This window comes from Triticum dicoccoides, chromosome 2A, assembly GCF_002162155.2.
Source record: "Triticum dicoccoides isolate Atlit2015 ecotype Zavitan chromosome 2A, WEW_v2.0, whole genome shotgun sequence".
Taxonomy (NCBI): Eukaryota; Viridiplantae; Streptophyta; class Magnoliopsida; order Poales; family Poaceae; genus Triticum; species Triticum dicoccoides.
This window is the reverse complement of record NC_041382.1, coordinates 69852164-69872739: the sequence shown is the minus strand read 5'-3', so window position 1 is coordinate 69872739 and position 20576 is coordinate 69852164. Positions and strand designations below refer to the sequence as shown.

The 20576-nt window shown below is 46.3% G+C and overlaps 2 protein-coding genes across 3 annotated transcripts; one reads left to right on the top strand and one right to left on the bottom strand.

Moving 5' to 3' along the window:
* The first annotated feature begins 7162 nt into the window (after positions 1-7162).
* Positions 7163-14669, top strand: LOC119353328 (F-box/kelch-repeat protein SKIP6-like). Of its 2 annotated transcripts, none has more exons than XM_037619925.1 (3): positions 7163-8412; positions 8544-8625; positions 13827-14669. In XM_037619925.1, the coding sequence occupies exon 1, from the start codon at positions 7228-7230 to the stop codon at positions 8359-8361; it is 1134 nt and encodes a 377-aa protein (XP_037475822.1). In that variant the 5' UTR covers positions 7163-7227; the 3' UTR covers positions 8362-8412; positions 8544-8625; positions 13827-14669. The 2 variants fall into 2 exon arrangements, with proteins under 2 accessions (XP_037475822.1, XP_037475823.1); XM_037619926.1 differs by having other exon boundaries at positions 8544-8645.
* A 1032-nt stretch (positions 14670-15701) lies between these two features.
* Positions 15702-16496, bottom strand: LOC119358981. Its single transcript, XM_037625347.1, has one exon. It carries the CDS (start codon positions 16430-16432, stop codon positions 16058-16060), a length of 375 nt encoding a protein of 124 aa, XP_037481244.1. The 5' UTR covers positions 16433-16496; the 3' UTR covers positions 15702-16057.
* Positions 16497-20576: the final 4080 nt, after the last annotated feature.

Below are 20576 nucleotides of genomic sequence, written 5' to 3'. Positions count from 1 at the left end.
CGTTTTTAAGCAAAGGATATGCCCTTAAAATAATTTTAAAAAAAACACATAAGCTCACTAAAAAAAAGACAAGCGATCTGATGTCTACATGAAGAGACGCATGAGACTTTGCGTGTAGAATTTGCAAGAGACCAATTCTAGAGAAACTAGACTAACCTTGAGGGTTTGAAAGATGGACTGTACTAACGCGCAGTCGTTCGGATTTTAAACAACAAATTAGGACGACCTAACTAGTGCGTGCATGCATGCGAGTGCATGCAGCCATTTTTCTTCACATGCATGTGATTACTAGTTTTTCTCTCTCTTCATGCACATGTCATGACTCTTAATACAACGCCTAATTATATGCATGCATGTAAGACAAAATTGATGACATCACTCTAGATTTTCTCATATTTTGAATTTCCAAAATGTTTTGTAGTTCAAACCGTCGGTCCGATCGAAAAATTGTTTTCACATAAAAAATTCGGCGCGACGAGACATTCGAAACTAGATTCCATGTTAATATGTTTCGACAACTTTTTTTTCTGAGGCAAAATGTTACCACGCCTGGGTATGCAAGTTATCACGTATATGGTACATAAATTACCACAATGTTTACATAGGCAAAATTCTGGCCATAAAAATGACTTCTTCCAGCTTTCTCCCCTGATTTCGGGCATAAAAAGTGCGAAAAAGCTAATGTCATCATAGATTGTTTTTGTTTTAAAATTTTAAAATGTTTTATAGCTCAGACCGCTTGTTAGATCCAAAATCTGTTTTTACAAAAAAATCCGCCACGGCGAGACCATGTTTTTTTTGGCATGGTTCGAATACTTTTTTTTGGGTCAAAAATTATCATGCCTGGGCTAAATAAATTATCAGCTCTGCTATGCGTATATTACCGTGTTATTTACATAGATCCTACCAAACTTTGTTTTCATCAACTTTTGTTCACGGGTCAAAGTTATCGAGGTGTTTGTACCTAAATTATCAGATCCGAGAGCCTATATTACCATGTTATTTATACTGATGTTACCGAAGTATGTTTCCAAACAACTTTGTTACGCGAGTCAAAGTTATCGTGGTGTTTGTATCTAAGTTATCAGATCCGAGAGTGTATATTATCATGTTATTTACATGAGAAAAAAATTAGTGGTATGTTTTCAACAACTTTTTTTCACGGGTCAAAGTTATCGTGGTGTTTGTACCTAACTTATTAGGTCCAGAAGCCTATATTATCATGCTTATTACACAAAAAGTTACCGGTGGTATGTTATTAACATCTTTTTCCCCTAGTCAAAGTTATTGTAGTGTTTGTATCTAAGTTATCAAGTCCGGGGGCATATATTACCATGTTATTATTTACATAGATGTTACCGAAGTATGTTTTCAACAACTTTTTTTCACGGGTCAAAGTTATCGTGGTGTTTGTACATAAGTTATCAAGTCCGGGAGTGTATATTACCATGTTATTTACAAAGAGAGTATATTTCCAACAACAACAAAAATTCACGTGTCAAAGTTATCGTGGTATTTGTACCTAAATTATCAGGTATGCGATGTATATATTACCATGCGATTTACAAAAATAAGTTACCAGGGGTGTTTTTAACAACTTATTTCCTGGGTTAAAATTACCCCTCGATATTTATATGCAACTTATCAGCTCTGTGGTGCCTAAATTATCATGCTATTTATAAAGAAGTTATCGGTACTATATTTTCAACAACTTTTTTTTACGGGGCAGAGTTATCGTGGTGTTTGAACCTAAGTTATCATGTCCAGGAGCCTATATTATCATGCTATTTACACGAAAAGTTATCGGTGATATATTTTTAACAACTTTTTTTCACGTGTCAAAGTTTTTGTGTTGTTTGTACCTAAATTATGAGGTCTTCGATGTGTATATTACCATGCGATTTACAAATAAGTTATCAGGGATGTTTTTCAACAACTTATTCCCCGGGTTAAAATTACCCCTAGGTGTTTGTATGCAAATTATCAGCTCCGTAATGCCTAAATTATCATACTATTTACATAGAAGTTATCTGGGTTCGGATTTTAGCATTTTCGTAAATATAATAGGACATCTACTTGACACAAACTGCATCTATTGTCCCTCGGATTTATCTGTTGAAACTAAATTTACCTCTTAATTTACCCAAGCTGCATTTCACAAAGAGAGAATGGAACAATGAAAGTCTGATTTTTCTGAAAACTAATAGTAGACCTTGGCCTCATACACTTTCTTCAGATAAAAGAACACTAAAAACAGAATTTTCTGGATTGAAATGATGCATTTGTACGCATGTTCTAGCTGTTACTGCCGCTGCTCATTTGGTATTCTAATTGGAAGCAAAATGCAGTTGCTTCAGAGGTCAAATCTGCAATTTATTCAGAGGCCAAAAGTGCAGTCACTCCGTCACACGCAAGCTGCTGCAATTTCTTCAGAGGCCAAAACTGTCGTTGCTGCAACCGCTCCTCAGACGCGCGAGGCGAGCAGCGGCACGACGGCTCCCTCTGCCGCCCGAGCGGCAGGCACCGGCGGTAATGATGGGCGGCGGATGCAGCCCGAGGTCGAGGCACATGCGGCGATGGTGGGCAGCGGATCCAGCCTGAGGTCGATGCAGCCGGCGGTAGTGGGCGCCTGGACTTCTCCCTCTCCCGTTTCTCTTCCTCTCACAGCCGGAGCTGGCTGAGCTCGGCCATGGCAGCCATGGCGCAGACGGAGCAGAATCTCGCGTGGATGGAGATGAAAGATTGAGGGGCTCGATTGGGGGCTGTACGGGTCGGAGGGAGGTGGCAGCCGGCGGCGGCGCTCGCGGGATGGGCGGCGGCGGGCGTTCCGGTCGCTCGCAGGGAGCTTTCTTTTTCTCGTGCGTGACAGTGAAAGAAATTATCGAGCGGTTGCCTGCGTCCTACGTGGGGATCGAAGGGCCATCAGGTCATACGCGCCTGTTGCAAACCACCAGTCGGCAGGATTTTAACTTTGTCGTTGAAAGATTGGTTAAACAATCCAAATAAAGTGAAAATCTAAGGTTATCGAGAGCATTATAGTCAGGGGCTTGTCTATTGGCGTTTTCCTTCTTTTCGAGAAAGAAAGCCTCACGCCGGCCCCGCCACCGATCTGCCTGGCCTTAGGGCCATGGAGGCGTGGCGGATCTTGGTCCTTTCTAGTGGGAGGGCTTATACTTCATTTTAGATGCTTTTTTTAGTCTGTCCAGGGATTGTGTCATGCTCAAGAAGGTGAGACGTCGGCGGCTCTCTGAAGATGGAGTAAGGTTCTTCCCGCCTTGCCCTGTCCCGACGGTGCGCCTCGCGTCATCAAAGGGCGTGTGAAGGTGTGTCTCTGACGGATCTAGCAAGATTCCGTCAATGTTTGTCTTTGGCAGATCTGCGTGGATCCGGTCTTTGTTCGTCCACGTTCATCTGTCTACTGGTTGAATCCATTTCGGTCCATGCTTCTCTTCATTGGCGGCGGTTGTTGTACCAGTGCGTTGGTCCTTTATGGCCTTAGCACGACGACTTCCTGATTGTTCACTGTAATAAGATTTGACCGGCTTCGGTGAGGGAGGGGCGATGACTATGCCGCGCGCTTTGGCTCGCTCCAGTGATTGTACTCGTCGCTATGTGCTCTAAGGACACGAATGTAATTTTTGTTACTTCTTGTGCTCTTTGTACCGCCATGACGTTTGATGAATAGATGAATAGTTTTTCGTCTCTCGAATGGCAAGTTGTCAAACAGTTCAATTGTCAGAAAAAAAATCATTTCACACAATATCGTCGCCAACACAAGTACACAACTACCCTAAGGAACTCCGGATGACAATTTGCAGGGTTGGAAGCCAACGATCCATGGAACCAAAACATACGTGGGTGCGCCCGGCACCATGTGGGTTTAAGAGCCAGTTCTTTTAGCCTCATGATTCTCCAGAATCGTGATTCTGGGAAACTGCCTAGAGAATCATCTGCCCACAGAATCGTCTGCCCAGTTCTTTTCTGTGATTCTAACCTGTGATTGTTGTATGAGTTGTGTGCTGAAATGTCTGTAATGCCCCTAGACCGAAGTGTGTGATACATTGGTAACACTTGGTTATTTTGAACACGAAAACGAGTTGCAAATCTCATAAAGCATATAATATTACAATATAAAGCAAGTTGCAAAATCATAAATTGCTTGTATTACAATTTAGGACGAAAGTTGGAAATATTATATAGTGCTAAATATTACAAATTTCGTACTAACCAAATAACCATACAAATCGAAAACAGCATAAGCAAACAAGTAGCAGTATAATTTTTTTGATTCATACAAACAGAGTTGAACTAATATGTAACAGAGATATGACAAAGAGAAGGGGAGAAAGGATGAGATAGAGAGGAGCTCACCAACACCGGTGAAGTGGGCTCGGTCGACGCCGGCGCCTCCTGCTGCAGGGCGGTTGGGTCGGTGCGGGGAAGCCGGTTGGCCTCCTACTGCAGGGCGGTTGGGTCGGGGCGGGGAAGCCGGTTTGCCTCCTGCTGCCGGTGCCGAGGGGTCGGGGGTGGCTGTGGACTAGACGGGGATGCCCTGTAGAGGACCGCCGGCGGCGGAGCTGATGATTTCGGGGCGGGGAATCCGGCGGCGGCGCCATCCCTAGGTCGCACGGGGATGGGGATGAGCGACGGGGACGAACGACTGGGGGGGATCGACGAGTACTGGGCTGGGGCGCTGGGCCTCTGTCGGTCGGCTGGCCCGAGTGGCGTATTGGGGGTAATTTCTACATCCAATAGGGGTATTTGCTAAAACTGAATCATTTTGCTTTGCGGGAATCGCCAGAATCGTCAAGTTTGCTCGATTCTGAAATACACTGCCGATTGTGGGTGATTCTAGACGATTCCTGGAGAAGCAATGAGTTCTTTTGCGATTGTGATTTTCCAGGCAGTGATTCTTCAGAATCGAGTCGAAAGAACTGGCCCTAACTACACAAGGTCCGGCAAAATTCTCACAAAACTGGCGTGTTTACATTGTGTGATGGAGTGTGAAGCACATAATTTAGCAAGAAACGTGTCCCTTTGCCTGTCGAGATAATAAGCTGTGCATACAATTACATTTTCTCTTTTTTTGCGGCAATAATTCCAGTATTCAATTACACTTTCTCTTGAAGACCCACCCTCCATCTTTCCTTCATATAGCGTAAAAATTTGTTGTACACAGTGTTCTGGGTTCATACAGAATCCACCAAATTCAAACTTTCAACTTTCAATACTTTGCAAGTGTGCATTTGATATTTTTTAAAGAAGATTATATGCCCTTGTATTAATTAAAAAACACATAAGATCACTAAAAAATAAGACACGTGATCTGATGTCTGTGTATTTGCGTGTAGAATTTGCAAGAGACCAAATCACACTCGTTATAACCAGTAAGTTTTTTTTTAGGCAACGTTATAACCAGTTTTTTTTAGAAGTACATTATAACCAGTAGAAGAAAGTATACTTTCCCCCCTCAAATCTCTCTAGCTGGATCAAATTCCCCCCAAAGTCTAAAACCGGTTAAATTACCCCCTCAACTCTGCAATACCAGATCAATTAGCCCCTTGAGTGGTTTTGGGAAGGATTGCAGGTGGTTTTGACTAAAGGTTGTTGACTGGGATAATGTTTTTGAATTGGCAATGAAAGTGAGCAAGATGCCGCCGTGCTGGCCGTGCTGTCCCGCCGCGAACAGAGTAACCGCCGCCGCCCCGTCCAGTAGCAGTACACGGCTGCCATGGCTAGGCTCGGCCAGCGCCCTCCTGTACCACGCACACTCAGCTCGTCTCGCTCACCTACGTCACCCATGGCCGAGGCCATATCCCCAAGCTTGGCCGGCCACGGCCTGACCCCCCTGCAGCCGCGTCCCACATAGGGAGCACGCCCCCAGTTGGAGCCGCACTGCCGTACTACAGCGCTACACGCACGTGTCTGCACTCTGCAGATGCCCAGCCGCCCGCGCTTGTGCCCGGCGAGCTCCATTGGACCGCCATGGCCAAAAGGGCCAAGCTCCGTTGTCATGTTTGCACTTCTGGGCTGAAACCCTTAGATCACAGGCTCACACTAACATCCTGCCACCCCGTCGCCATGTTTGCCAAACACAACAAGCCGAGCAGAGCACAAGAACGGCTCACCGGCCTCGGCGCGACAGGCTCAATGACCCGCATCAACGTCACCGGCGCCGGCGATCTCGACTTCCTTTTTTGCGTCACGGTCCCGCGCCCGCCGGCCTCGAGGCCCTCATCGCCTCCCTTCCGCCGGCGTGCATGGCGGACGCAACTCATATCACACGACATGAAGAGCAACACATACCGCCAAGAGAACGCCTTCTCCATGGAGCTCTGCCCGGTCTGCCACGGGGACCTCGTCTTCCTCCCGAGGGAGGCGTGAAGGTCACTGACGCTGGACCTCCACGACGTCACCACCCACCGCGTCGCCCATCTCGGCATGAAGAAGTACAACCAGCACCGGTTCGAGCTCGCGCTTACCAGCCGACAGCTTACGGAGTCTGTTGTGCTGGACGTTGCCCCCTCGCCGACCTTCGGCGGCGCCACAACGGCGTGCACACGGGTGCCCAGCGCGTCGGAACTGGGCAGGAATGACGCCATCGTCACCGTGAGGACGCGCCTCGGGCAACGCATAAGCCCCAGCGATCTCGCACTCGGCTACAATCTCCGCGGCGCGCCAGCGCCAACAACCTCAACCTAGATGAATGGTCAGAGCCACTACTTCCCGGCGCGGTGCTCGCTCGTCAAGAACATTGCGTCGCGGGGCAAGTCAAGTCAAAACCGGTTGCAATCCTTCCCAAAACCACTCAAGGGGCTTATTGATCGGGTATTGCAGATTTTAGGGGATGATTTAACCGGTTTTAGACTTTAGGGGGAATTTGATCCAACTAGATGGATTTGAGGGTGAAAAGTATACTTTCTTCTAACCAGTAAGTTTTTTTTTGAGGGCATCTTCTAACCAGTAAGTACACTCTTGGACTAGCCCACGTTTAAGTTCCCAAAACGTTAGCCCATGTCAGCCCAAAACTTTGTATGCTTCCCTTGGGCCGGGGGCCCGGAATAAGAGAGTGACGAGCCTCCGTCGTCAAACCAGCCGTGCTCGAGTCGTGCACAGACTCTTCTCAAAAAGAAAAAAAGAAAAAGAAAAAGAAAAAAGAGTCGTGCACACAGACGCTGAGACGCATCATCCTTCTTCCCCTCCCATCCCCAACGACGACGGCGAGCCATGTCCGCCGCCACCGCCTCTTCGCCGCAGCCGCCGGAGGCCATCCGCGGAACCCTCATCCCCGTCCTGCCCGACGACCTGGCCGTCCAGTGCATCGCGCTCCTCCCGCGCGCCGCGCACCCAACCCTCGCCCTCGTCTCCCGCGCGCTGCACGCGCTCCTCTGCCTCCACCCGGAGCCCCTCCTCGCCGCCCGGCGCCGCCTCCGCCGCTCCGACCCCCACATCGTCGTCTCGGTCCGGCCGCCCTACTCCGCGTCCCCTCGCTTCTTCCTGCTGCTGCCGCATCCCGGGTGGCCCCCTCTGCCTCTCCCCTCCCCCCCGATCCCCGTCTCCTCCTCCTCGGCCGTCGCCGTCAACGGGCACCGGCTCTACCTCGTCGGCGGATCCGTGGCCGGGATCCCCGCTTCGTCGGTGCAGATCCTGGACACCCGCACCAGATCCTGGTCCATCGGCCCGCGCCTCTCCTCCCCGCGGGAGTTCGCTGCCGCCGCGGTCCTTCCCGGTCTGCTATTCGTCGCCGGAGGCTGTGTTCCGTCGTCCCCATTCTGGGCCGAGGCTCTCGACCTTGCTTCCCCTTGCGCCAGGTGGTCCACGGTCCCCAGCCCGGACCACCTCCGGGAGAAGTGGATGCACGGCTGCGTGTCGCTCGCCGGGAAGGTCCTTGCGGTGGCCGACCGCGGCGGCTTGGTCTACCACCCGGCGGCGCCACCTGGTGAGGCGTGGGTGCCGGTCTCCCCGGTCCTTGACATGGGATGGAAGGGCCGTGCTGCCGTGGTCGGTGGAATCCTCTACTCCTACGATTACATGGGGCAGGTCAAGGGATATGATCCAGATACTGATGCCTGGAACACGGTGGAAGGGTTGGAGAAGGAGCTGCCGAGGTTCCTGTGTGGTGCCACTCTTGCCAATGTCGGCGGATTGCTCTACCTGATCTGGGAAGGGAAGTTGAAAGGGAAAGCTAGTAATGAAAAAGGCAAAGTGAAGGACATGTTGGTGATTGAATGGGCTACCATTGAGGTCACGAGGGCCGAAGAGGGGCGGTTAAGTGGGAAGGTAATATCCAGGGATACTGCTGTGTTCACAGACATGCCGAGGGGTTCTGCGATCACACATTGCATTTCATTGGATCTATGACATGGTTGCTGCAGATGTGAAGCAAGGAGAGTATGCCTGTTTCATCAAAAGGTAAATATATGATTTGTTGATTTGTTATACATGCCTTTTTGCGCCAACTGCAATCATGCAGTTTATGTTGTTTAACAGTTTGAACAACTACCAACTAGCATTGTTTATATTTGGCTTCATTGCTGTTTCAGATTAATTGTTGGCTGAGACTCTCGAAAAACTCGGTATTGTGTGCAGTACAGCTTGACATTTGCGGGGAATGCTTCGCTGGAGGTAGGCATATGTTCTTAGAGGTATCACAATAGTCAAGAAATTACTTGGCAATAATTCATAGGTTACTATGTTGAATAAGGACACTGTATTGGTAATGGACACAGGGAGTTCGTTGTTCGGGTCGATGTGACTGTTTAGCTATTTAGCTGTTTCGTGTGAGTCGGTAATGGTCATAACTCATAAATTTTGTACTCGCTCCGTTTTCATTTACTCTGCATATTAGGATTGACCTAACTCAAACTTTATAAATTTGACCAAGTTTATCGAAAACAATCTAAACTTTCACAATAAAAAATATATATGGTATGAACATATATTGAATGATGATTCTAATTGTATTGACCTGGTATTGTGGATGTTAATTTTTTTTTGTATAAACTTGGTCAAAGTTTAGAAAGTTTGACCCAAGACAAAGCTAATATGAAAAGTAAATAAAATGGAGGTAGTATGAAGTTGCTTTGTGTGAATACAAACCGCGTGTAGCTTGGGCTCTTCGCATAAGAGATAGGGCATTGCTGATAAGCTAGTGAATTGGTGATACATTTTGCATTCAGTTTTGACTTATATATCGGATCAACATGGTCTAATGTGCAAGGGAGGTTGGTTTTGTCAGTTTTGTGGAATTAAATTTGACAAATAAAAACAAGATTGGCAGTGATGTTGTTCATGCAATCTTATGTCCAGTTAAATGCCTTCTAATATCGAGCGTTGACATAGTTGAAAAACATAGTGTTGGGTTTGAGTAATCAAGATACAAACCTTTTGTGCAATTGCAAGGGATGCCAACTATAACACCCCTCCTTGTAAGAAGGAATGTTACCACATAAACACAACCAAAGCCTAACATGCTTGTGGGAGAAGTCCGACAGCATCTCTCTTGTACCGCCGGACATCCACGACAGGCAATTGAACAAACAGAGTATATATAAATGATACCACATCTTGTTTCAAAAAAAAAAATGACACCACAAGCAGAAGCATTCAACAAGCTCATATAACCCATATGCTACACCGGAACAAGAAACCATACGTTCCAAGCACACACAGGTACTAGGTGGGGACTAGCAAACTTCAACCCACCTTGTAAAGTAAACATAGTGGTGGGAACAAACCGAAGCAAAGTTTATACACAACAAGTAGATCCTAGCTATCAAGAACAATGAACTAAAGTACGAGGGTTATCATGATCAAGCTAGGTGAATAAAAGGGGTGTGTAATTTGGGAGTGAACACTGTGAGGCATGTTATAGAATAGATAGTATCATGAAGATGAACCATGCTTGAACGGGTGAATGTTATACTCAAACCTCCCATGCTTTGAATGGCGTGAGAATGCATGAAGAATATAATGCAACCAAATAAGACCGAGGACTTGGCTTTGAGCTACCGCTGGCAAGCTGAGGAGGGATGACGTCTCAGCCAAACTCCTTTTCAACCCTCACCAAGAGGACAATAACATGAGGATGGACCCGAAGGACCATACGCTTGCAAAGCGAGAATCAGTCCTTTAATTGGGAAGATCCACTCATGATGGAATTTTTTATCAAGAACAAATCCCTACCACATACTAGTGGTATGGTGTATTAAATTATACTCTAGGGAATTGTATGTTCACCATTGCATGAATGTAAAAAACAAATGTGAACATGAACATAGTATTAAGAGAGTAATCTAACCATTGTTGCCCGGTGTACTTGCCTCAGCCGTTGCGAGGCTACCAGCGGTTGATTGGTGCTTGCAACCTGCTGTAGAAACATAAATATCAGTTTTAAAGTTTGCACCATAACATGATGTGAAAAACATACCAAAAAGCGCGCCTATCGCATTTTTGGGGTAGCAACCCTTTGCTGCCCTTTCGCCGAAAAAATCACATCTTGAGCTAGGAAGCTTGAAAACAAGCAAACAAGATGGCTATGGATTCATAAGGAACTTATCTACAAATAACTCCAACTATTCAAATTCAGAATATGAACTTATGAAGGTCAAAACCAGCAAGTACTTCATTGTTGTTTTCAGATTTAGAAATAACGAGTAGCCGCCTTTGGAAATTTATAGCAAAAAGAATACCCATGAGAATTAATTGAAACCTTTCGTACTAACAACTATGCATCACACACAACATAGCAGGGAACAAAAGCCTTTGGAAATTTATAGCAAAAAGAATACCCATGAGAATTAATTGAAACCTTTCGTACTAACAACTATGCATCACACACAACATAGCAGGGAACAAAACATGAATTTAATTGAATGGTAAAAGCTCCTAAAGCCCACGAGAAAACTCTATTTTCGTTGCCTCTGAAATTTCCGACAATTACAAAAGAGCAGTCATAACATGAGCTTCACAATTTCGATTGATAAATGATACGTTTAACCACTCGAAACGATCGTGGGAACAATACCTACAAAACATTCCACATACTGATTTTGCCATACAGGGACTCGAAATTGATGATTTCCATGTGTGAATACTTAGAAACAACAATATAGACAAATTATTGCCCTATTTCCCAAATGACCTTGCTGCTTCCAACCCTAGGAACCTAGGATTCACCTTGTACAACAACTGGGAGGATCATCTAGGGTGGGGGAACTCACCCTTGAGGCTTGAGCAAGGGGAATCAGACAGGGTAGGTGAGGATCTTTTTCTCCTCCCCTTATCTTCTCCTCTTCTTGTCTCCACTTCCTCAATATCAGGTCCAGGTTGCCCTAGGGGGTGGGGAGGGTGTGGTGTAGCAAGGAGGGACCTGGGGAGGAGTGGGGAGGGAAGGGATGATGGAGTAGCGGACTGGAGAAGAGATGGAAGGAACCGTGGAAGGACCCTTCTTCTTAGGGAAGAGAAGAAATAGAGACGTGGAGGATGGAGTGGTCGGCTCATGTGGATAGGAGGAGATGAAGATAAGGTCAAACTTCATTTTTTTTAATATAACCTAATTTCAAAGTAAAAGAAATAATCCTCGCCATCGAATCAAACAAACCGTGTAAGATGCATCCGAACTCCGGTTTGCTCAAACAAGTAGTCTACTTCGACGAGTCTGACGCATCCTCGGCATCGGATATTTGATTCGTTGAATCGATAAGTTGGATAAAGAGAGCCCAAAAGCATGAATGGACTGCTCGTCGACGGTCGAAATGGACTACTCGTTTGGGCAAATTGGAGTTTGTATGCATCTTACACAGTTTGTTTGATTCAATGCCAAGGATAATTTATTGATTTTGAAATTATGCTATATAAAAAAAGAAGTTGGACCTTATCTTCATCTTCACCACATGAGCTCCTCCTATCCACATGAGTCGACCACTCCATCCTCCACATCACTCTTTCTTCTCTTCCCCAAGAAGAAGGTTCCCTTCCACGGTTCGTTCTATCTCTTCTCCACCGGCAACCCCATCCTCCCTTCCCTCCCCAGGTCCCTACTTGCCGCACCATGCCCTCCCCCACCTCCTAGGGCAGCATAGACCTGACCTTGAGGAAGAAGTGGAGACAAGAAGAGGAGGAGGAGATCCTCACCTCCCCTGTCTGATTCCCCTTGATAATTCTCAAGCCTCGAAGGTGAGTTCCCCCACCCTACATGATCCTCTCAGGTGCTGTACATGGTAAATCCTAGGTTCCTAGGGTTGGGAAGCAGCAAATTCATTTGGAAATTAGGGGAATAATCTGTCTATATTGCTATTTCTGGGTATCCAGATCTGGAAATCACCAATTTTGAGTCCCTATATATGGAATGTTTCGTATGTATTGTTCCCATGATCGTTTCGAGTGGTTAAACATATCAATCGGAGTTGCGAAGCTCCTGTTATGCCTGTTTCTTTGCAGTTGTTCAGAATTTCAGGGGCAGCGAAGAATAGAGTTTTGCCTTGGGCTTTAGGAGCTTTTACCATTCAAATAAATTCATGTTTTGTTCCCTGCTATGCTGTCTGTGATGCATAATTGCTAGTACGAAAGGTTTCAGTTAATTCTCATGAGTATTAATGTTGCTATGAATTTTCAAAGTCGGCTACTCTCTATTTCTGAATCTGAAAATAGCAGTGAAGTGCTTGCTGGTTTTGACCTTCATAAGTTCATATTCTGAGTTTGAATTGTTAGTTATTTGTATATTTATGAAACCATAGCCATCTTGTTTGATTGTTTTCGAGCTTCCTAGCTCAAGATGTGAATTTGCCGTGAAAGAGCAGCAAAGGGTTGCTCCCTCGGGAATGCAATTAGGCGCGTTTTTGGGTATGTCTTTCATCATATTTTGGCACAATCTTTAAAACTGGTATTTATGTTTCTACATCTATTTTTATTACATGCTTTGTTGTGTGCTTGCTGAGTCTTTAGACTCACCTCTTGTGAGCTTTATTTCACGTACATCACTGTGAGGCTTTGCAAGTAGTTGGAAGGGCGTAGCTCCCATGGGTGTTCACTCCCAAATTACACACCCCTTTTATTCACCTAGCTTGATCATGATAACCCTCGTACTTTAGTTCATTGTTCTTGATAGCTAGGATCTACTTGTTGTGTATAAACTTTGCTTCGGTTTGTTCTCATGACCATTATGCTTTCTCTCCAAGGTGGATTGGAATTTACGGGTCCCACCATATATGTTTGTGTGCTCGGAACAGTTGGTTTCCTGTTTCGGTGTAGCATGTCGGTTTGGGGCTTCACCACCGAGCTCTGTATGTTAATTACGAGCTTTTTATATGCTCCCTCTTGTGTTTCGTATATATATACTCTGTTTATTCAATTGCCTGCCGTGAATGTCCGACGGTACAAAGGAGTTGCTGCCGGATTTTTCCCATAAGCATGTTAGGCTTTGGTTGTGTTCTGGTGGTAATATGCTTATGGCATGAATGAGATCATAGAGTTTGTTTTGTGCCACCCGCCATATTACTCCACCTCGTGGATTACATCTTCACACCATTTAGTCAGGTCTAATGCATCGTTTCAGTAGCAGCAGTGGTTATTATACCATAAATGTTTCCTCACAATATTTGACCTTGGCACTGAAGGAAATTTGACATGTCACCAAATGAAGAAACAATATTTCCATATTTCCATCATCTTATCATACCGTGGTGACTGCTCTGGTCCTTTGGATAGGGAAAAATATTTATAAGAATGAGAAATGCATATACTGCTCCATGGTATCTTTTGTACACATCATAATCAGTCCGCGTGGTGTTAGTTTCTAGTTTAATTTTGTTTATACTTGTTTGCAGGGAAACAGAGCAATAATAAACCTGTCTGGATGGTACCATGATTCAAGATGAGCTTGATTCAGCCCACTGTGGGTGTGGTCTTTTTCCTTGAGAGACAGGGAGCGGGAACTACTCGACCGGAGGTCTGCATTTTGATTTCGCAGTCCTTTCTTCTGGCTAGATGTGTTTCTCCAGCAAAATCGTGTACACTAAAACGAAGTGAAACAAGGTAAGCAAGACTGCCATGTCGCAAGGCTGTATATGTTGGGCCTGTCGTACAAGCATGGAAGAACTGTTGCTGTCTTGTTTCCTTCGTGGGCACTATGAAGAAGTCACGAAGAAAGTAAAGCTTGAAGAAGATTTTGGTAAGAAAAACTTGGTGAGTGTTTGGCCAGTTGGATGGTGGTTTGCTGACGTGTCATTGTCATGAATAAGCCAAGAAATATGGTCAGCTGGAGCAGCACAGACATTAGAAACACATCCATTGGTACTGCACAGAAGCTTCGCATTCGGAGAGTCGCTACAGAACACCGGTGACGTGTACAACACGAGCAAGATGAGCAGCCCCCCAAGCTATGGAAGGTGTCTAGCGAGCCGCTGCAGAACACCGATGACGTGTACAACACGAGCAAGATGAGGCAATCGCCGAGGAAGAGTTGCCCTGCCAACACAGCCCATACATCTTCACCTTTCACGCCATTGTCGAGGTGGTTGGCGGCGGCTACCGTGTCATCTCCGTGGGACAGTAGGAGCACCCTCAACATGCAAGAAGCGTAATGTCAGCCAATCTCGTGAGATCAAAGCGGCATATGTTTGCTCTATCGGACATATGGTTCCTCTTTGATGTTGTTGAGGTTTCGTGGATATGCTGGTGGCAGCCTGGATTGATACGACGGTTTCGGTGCGTACTCTGGTAGTGGCGAAAGCGCGCGAGTGCCCGGCCGGGCATGTTGTGGGATGTTGACCTTCCGGCGTTTTGTATGTCTTTGGTGCTTTAGGCCTAGTCTTGCCAGGTGCTGTTTAGGTCTTTGTCCGGTTTTCCTCGATAAACCGAGCAGCTCCTTTTTCATTTCTTCTTTTTTAGCACTCGCCTTTATGTGGTGCATTACTCCTTTGCGGTGTTCTTGTAATGCCCTTTCTAATCAATGTTGGTAGCTCTCCTACCAAAATTCGAAAAAAAAAATCTTTGGTCCGATCCGGGGCTAATCTAACTTTGAAGACAGGTAGTACGAATTAAGAGGCTATTGACAAGAGGAGGACCATGTAGTGTTTGATCGGTCTTCATCGACATTTAGTTAAAAATACGTATAAATGCAAGAGTTTAGGGGAGGGCTTTAAGAGGCTAGCTCAAAGAAGCTTCGTCTTCCGTTTCCATCTGTTTGGCAGAGATAACAAGCAGTCAGTAACAAGAAGAAAAAAAAGGGTCATTGTTTGGATTCTTGCCAACATTGCTTTCGTTCGATGGGGAAATAAACAAGAAATACATGTTTAGCTGGAACAGCAGACTTGCCATCAGAGCAGCTACCACAGAAAATTAATTGATGTTTCAACGCATCTGGCGAACAAAGGCCCTCTTTGATGTGCACGCAGACATCGAAATGAATGGCTGTTTGATTGGGTACATCAATGACGTACAATTCGTTTTCAAGAGGTTAAGGTGGATGGAAATTTTGCTATAAAACCTACAAAGAAATCTTATAACAACCAATATTTTTGCTATAAAGCCGACAAATAATAAATCTTGTAACAACCTGTATAGTTTGCAATCCTATGAATCCAAGAACTCATGTAGAAAACATGCCTAAGCAGTTCAAAAAAAGAAAGAAAGAAAAGAAACACATGCCTAAGGATTAGAACCCTCTAAAAATTCTTTGAATCAAAGAGGCTCAATGTTATTTCCGCCGATTACAACTAAGCAGCAGGCATGCATAATGGCTGTTTGATTGCGTACATGAGAGATGTAGAATTCGTTTTCAAGAGGTTAAGGTGGATGGAAAAATTTGCTACAAAACGTACAAATAAATCTTATAACAACCGAAAAAAATTGTACGGTTTGCAATCCTATGAATCCAACAACTCTGGTAGAAAACATGCCTACGATCAGAACCTTCTAAAAATTCTTCGAATCAAAGAGGCTCAATGTTATTTTTGCCGATTATATTACAACTAAGCAGCAGGCTGCCGATCGCACATGCATCACACATGCAAACCCGCACCGCACGCCCGATCTCACCAGCCAGAGCCCACGCCAGCTACTCGTCGTCGCCGCCGAACGGCGACCACGACCTGTAGTACACCGCGAGCAGGAAGAACAGCAGCGCGAGCACGACCCCCACCGGCGACCCCCGCCCGGAGCGGTAGGCGGCGTCGAGCGACTCTCCCAGGGCGAAGCCGAGGACGTCGACGAGCCGATAGCCGGAGGAGAGGACGCGGATGAGGACGACGAGGCCAAGGGGCAGCAGCGGGAGCCCCACGGGCCCGAGCAGCTCCGACAGGGCCTCGCGCAGCGCCTCGCCGCCGTCCAGGACGAACAGCGGCCCCGCCACCACCGCCCCCATCACCACCGCCATCAGCAGCCCGTGCGGCGTCCGGTAGTCCTCCCACTCCCCTCTCCTCTCCGACATCATCGCGCGCTCCCGCCTCCGGTCCGTCCCGAGCTCGCTCGCTAGCTGCAAATGGCGATACGCTCGTTGGCTCCCTCGGCCCTGCCATTGACCAGGGGCGCATCGCCGATTCTTATCGATCCCACTCCCACGTTCCCAACTGCGGTCGTTCGCTCGGCGCGCATTGTATATTTGGCAGTGACAGCGAGACGATACCGGCGAGGGCCGGCGACCTTGACCGGGCTCCCGTCGTAGCTACCACAAGGCACACTTTGCTGACGAGGTGTATGCATGGCTCCTCCTTGCCATTGGAGATATATTATCCATGTATATGTATGTATGGTACACTACGTACGTCTTGACGTTTTACATTGTAGTACACGGGAGTGACGTACAGTGGAGCCAAACGCACACACATAGAATATGACGACGACGGAGCTTCGTCTACCGAAGGCACGGCGTCCGTCCAATCCGGAGCCATGGATCGCAGGAAGAAGGTACGTAGTAGGTGGAGACACGTCGTGCGCGTTGCATGCCGCCCCGTGCGTACGCATGCACGTACGCGGTTGCTGGGTTGCTTGCTGCGAGGCGAAGCGGGTGTGCTGTTCCGAGAGCGAGCCCGACCGCCGTGCTGGTTGGCCTCTTCACCGGTGGTCGTGGTGGAGGGGCTTGGAGGTGGGCGGCTTCAGCATGGTGGAGACGGCCGCCTGGAACGCCTCGCGGGAGGCGTTCCGGAGCAGGTCGATGGCCACCCTCCTCGCCGGCATTTCTCGGCGAAGAGGACGCCTCTCGGAGGCGCGCGGGGCGGACGGAGGTCGGAACGTGGGAGGGACGACGTACGGACGGACGACGGTCGCATGTGCAAGGGGGCCGTGCTTTATGAGGGAAGAGGGGTCGCGGAGCCTAAATTTGGGGGGGCGGCGGTTACGTACGAGGGGCTGGGATTTTCTCAGGCCTTAAGCCTATTCTGGCTACTGTGCGGATTGACAATGTCGCGTGCAAATTCAGAGCAGCAGGACATGCGATTTTTAGAACGACAAATGTCCGGTGCAAATTCAGAGCTTTCTGTCTAGGTCATGGGACATAAGTTTTAGTTTTTGTTTTCTCAGGAATATAGAAAACATCATAATGCACCAATGCGTTAGAGAGCAAGGGTATACAAGACTCGTAGCCCTAGCTGCCACGCCACCCATGGTAGTGGTACCCTCCACACCACTGCCTTGGCCCCCCTCCTCTCTTCGGTCTGACGGTCAGAGGAGTGGAACACATCCTTTTGTTTTTCTCACTTCTTGTAGATCTTTGTTTCCATTAGATTTTTTGGGGCCATCGGTGAGGTGGCGGCGATGATGGCGCGTTGGAGTAAAGTCTCTTTGATGACTTCTCTCCACCTTTGACGATGTTTGATCCAGGGTTGACAAGGGGCCTGTGAGGGGGTTGCTACATCTGTTGGTTCTCTTTGGATCTTGATAATCGGTGTATCAATTAATGGAAGGAGTTGATTGGCTCTTGGTGGTGCAACGACTTCAAGCTCTTCTTTCGTTTTGTTGTGTGGCATATGATCCGGGTTTTTTTTTCAACCCTCTGTACTGGTGATCGAAAGCTGCATAGAATGAGGCCTCAACTGATGATGCTTTAGCAGTTATTAGATTTCGTTTCTAATGGTAAATGACTATTGCTGTCTTCAAAAGCTTGGTTTGAGGGAGTTTGTAGGTGCCCCTTTCTCTTACTGTCGGTTCAAATTTTTTTCAAACTTCAAGGGCGGCGTACAATTGAAGAAAGATGATAACCAATATTATCCTTTCATACAACCTTTTTTGCTAGTCGTTTTGTGTCTTGTTGTCTTTCTTTTGCACTCGCATTATTTTCTTTGATATTTATCAAATATAAGATGCCTTTTCCAAGAAAGTATAAAATGATCCGAATAATGTAAAACTACAAAAGATCCCTTAGAAATCCCTACACACGACACCATGGGCGCACTTCACCCTGTCGCCAACGTCGAAGCAACAACAGGAAGTACGAAGACAAACACCTGCCACGCCTAGCTAGATCTGCAACACCATCGCATGAACTGCTTGATGAGTTGTATAAGTGCATCTAGTGCCCTCTCACTGGGTTTGAATGATTAATGAAAGAATGGTTAAGGGACAAATGTGTTTATGAGTATACACAAGTGAAAGTCACTAGGAATTTGGCTATGACCCCCTAAAAAGGTTGTGGTAACATTCAAGAATCCGGGGTTCCCTTTGAAGAGAAGCTTGAAGAAGTGTAATTCTTTGTCACTATCCTTTATTCTTTTTGGAGTCATATGCAAAATGTATATTAAGGGGCCTGAAGGTGAAGCAGGAAAGAAAGTCTTCATGTGTGCTCAGTCAACCTATCTACACTTGTCAGTAAAGGACTAAAAATCTTCTTTCAGGCAAGATTTCAAGCTCTCGTGTTGAAGGCGATTCTTAGAAATATCCGAGTTAGAATTCTTTTCGGAGGAGTTACAAAACTTGTCGTCAAGGTTCTCCTAGGTTCCGAGGATCCCGATGAATTTGAGTTCAAATTTTCAACCATTATGATAGCTAGTAAAAACATGTTGTAGGGTGTGTCCCGTCGAAGTCACCACATACTCCTCGCAGTCGACAAGAACGTCTTCTTCCATTGAAAGAACGTCATCAAAAAGACTGAACAAAAAAATATGAGCACCACTGCCAAGTCCTAGACTTGAACCCTAGTGGGCTGGTTCCATCACAAGAAACCTAACTATCTTAGCTATGTTCAGTCCACGGTTATCTATCTATCTATCTATCTATCTATCTATCTAGTTTGCTCATTTTGTTTAACTTAGTCATTTTGCATCGCTTACCTCTGAGTCGGCTATTGTCTAGCTTCAGTTTTCTTCATTATTGTTCTGCTGTAGTTCTTTTACACTATTTTTTTTCAAAGAACTGATGTTTTTCAAAGAAATTGTTAAAATCTCCCATTCATCCTCTGGCCGATTCATGTGGTCCTACATGAGTTGATTAAGCGACCCCTGCGAGCGGCGAGTACGAGTCCATTGTGGCGTGTCGACGAGATTCTATCCCCATGCTTGCTAGAGCGTGAGACTCTGTCTGACAATATGAGGGACAAGATTGAATTCGCGTGCCTCCAAGTCTCGAACAACATACCTTGCTCTGAAGCACCCGTTGTCCGAGAAACACCATCATTGACACTTTTGGAGAAGACGAAAATGTTCGTCCCAAACTCGCCGATGGTATAGGAGCGCTTGCTATAGCAACAAAACCAAAGATGGAGACCAAATAACGAAGCAATGTGGTCATTATCGCCTCACCGGCATCACCCCACAATCCTAAGCCTGCCGACATGAAGGGGGCAACAGGAGACACAACCCCCTATCTCCTGCGCGCCGCCATCAGGGCTGTTGATATGGGACTGGAGCCGAGCATGCTTATTGAAAATACCATCGTCCTGGCTACCAAAGCAGCGCCGCTAAATATGAACCTAATCTACATTACGAGAGTCCTTCCCACCTGCAGCCGGAGAGGCCGAATGGGAGAACAACCCACATCCGGCGCCGGTGAATGAGATATGTTTTAAATTTGATCATGAACAACTTTTGGATCTCACAAAAAATATGAAAAATCTAGAAAGTTGGGTACTCCTTCATGTTTCGATATGGTAAAATCTACTTAACTTTTCAAGGAGGCAGAGGGGTTCCTTTCGCTTCTGCTTCCCAAGCCAAAGAATAATGCGAACAAACTTTCCTTTTTTTTATGAAGGTTTTAAAGTTTCAACAATGTTTTTTTGTAATTTCCATGTGTATCGAAATATTTGTACAGTTTTGCTAAAACACATCTAGATGTGCCCTAAGTATTACACATCTAAATCCTATATCATCAATTTTACATGAAGATTCATGCGAACATTTTCTTTTGTCATTTTTTTTTTTGTTTTTAGTTTGATTAAGTCACTTAGAGCAGTTCCAACGGGCCAACCCAAACGGACATCGATTTTATCCGTCTTTTATCCGTTTGGGTCGCCCTTCCGCCTGTCTGTGTCCGCTTTTTTGAATGAGTCGGCCTGTGTGCCCGGCGGGGGCAAACGTATTTTAGACATGTCCGCGTCGGCATTCTGTTGAACACCTGGTGGGCGAGCTCCGCACCGCCGCTCCAATTTC

Excerpts from the sequence above, each read along its gene's own strand:
- LOC119353328 (XM_037619925.1), top strand. The coding sequence starts at position 7,228 with ATGTCCGCCGCCACCGCCTCTTCGCCGCAGCCGCCGGAGGCCATCCGC.
- LOC119358981 (XM_037625347.1), bottom strand. The coding sequence starts at position 16,432 with ATGATGTCGGAGAGGAGAGGGGAGTGGGAGGACTACCGGACGCCGCAC.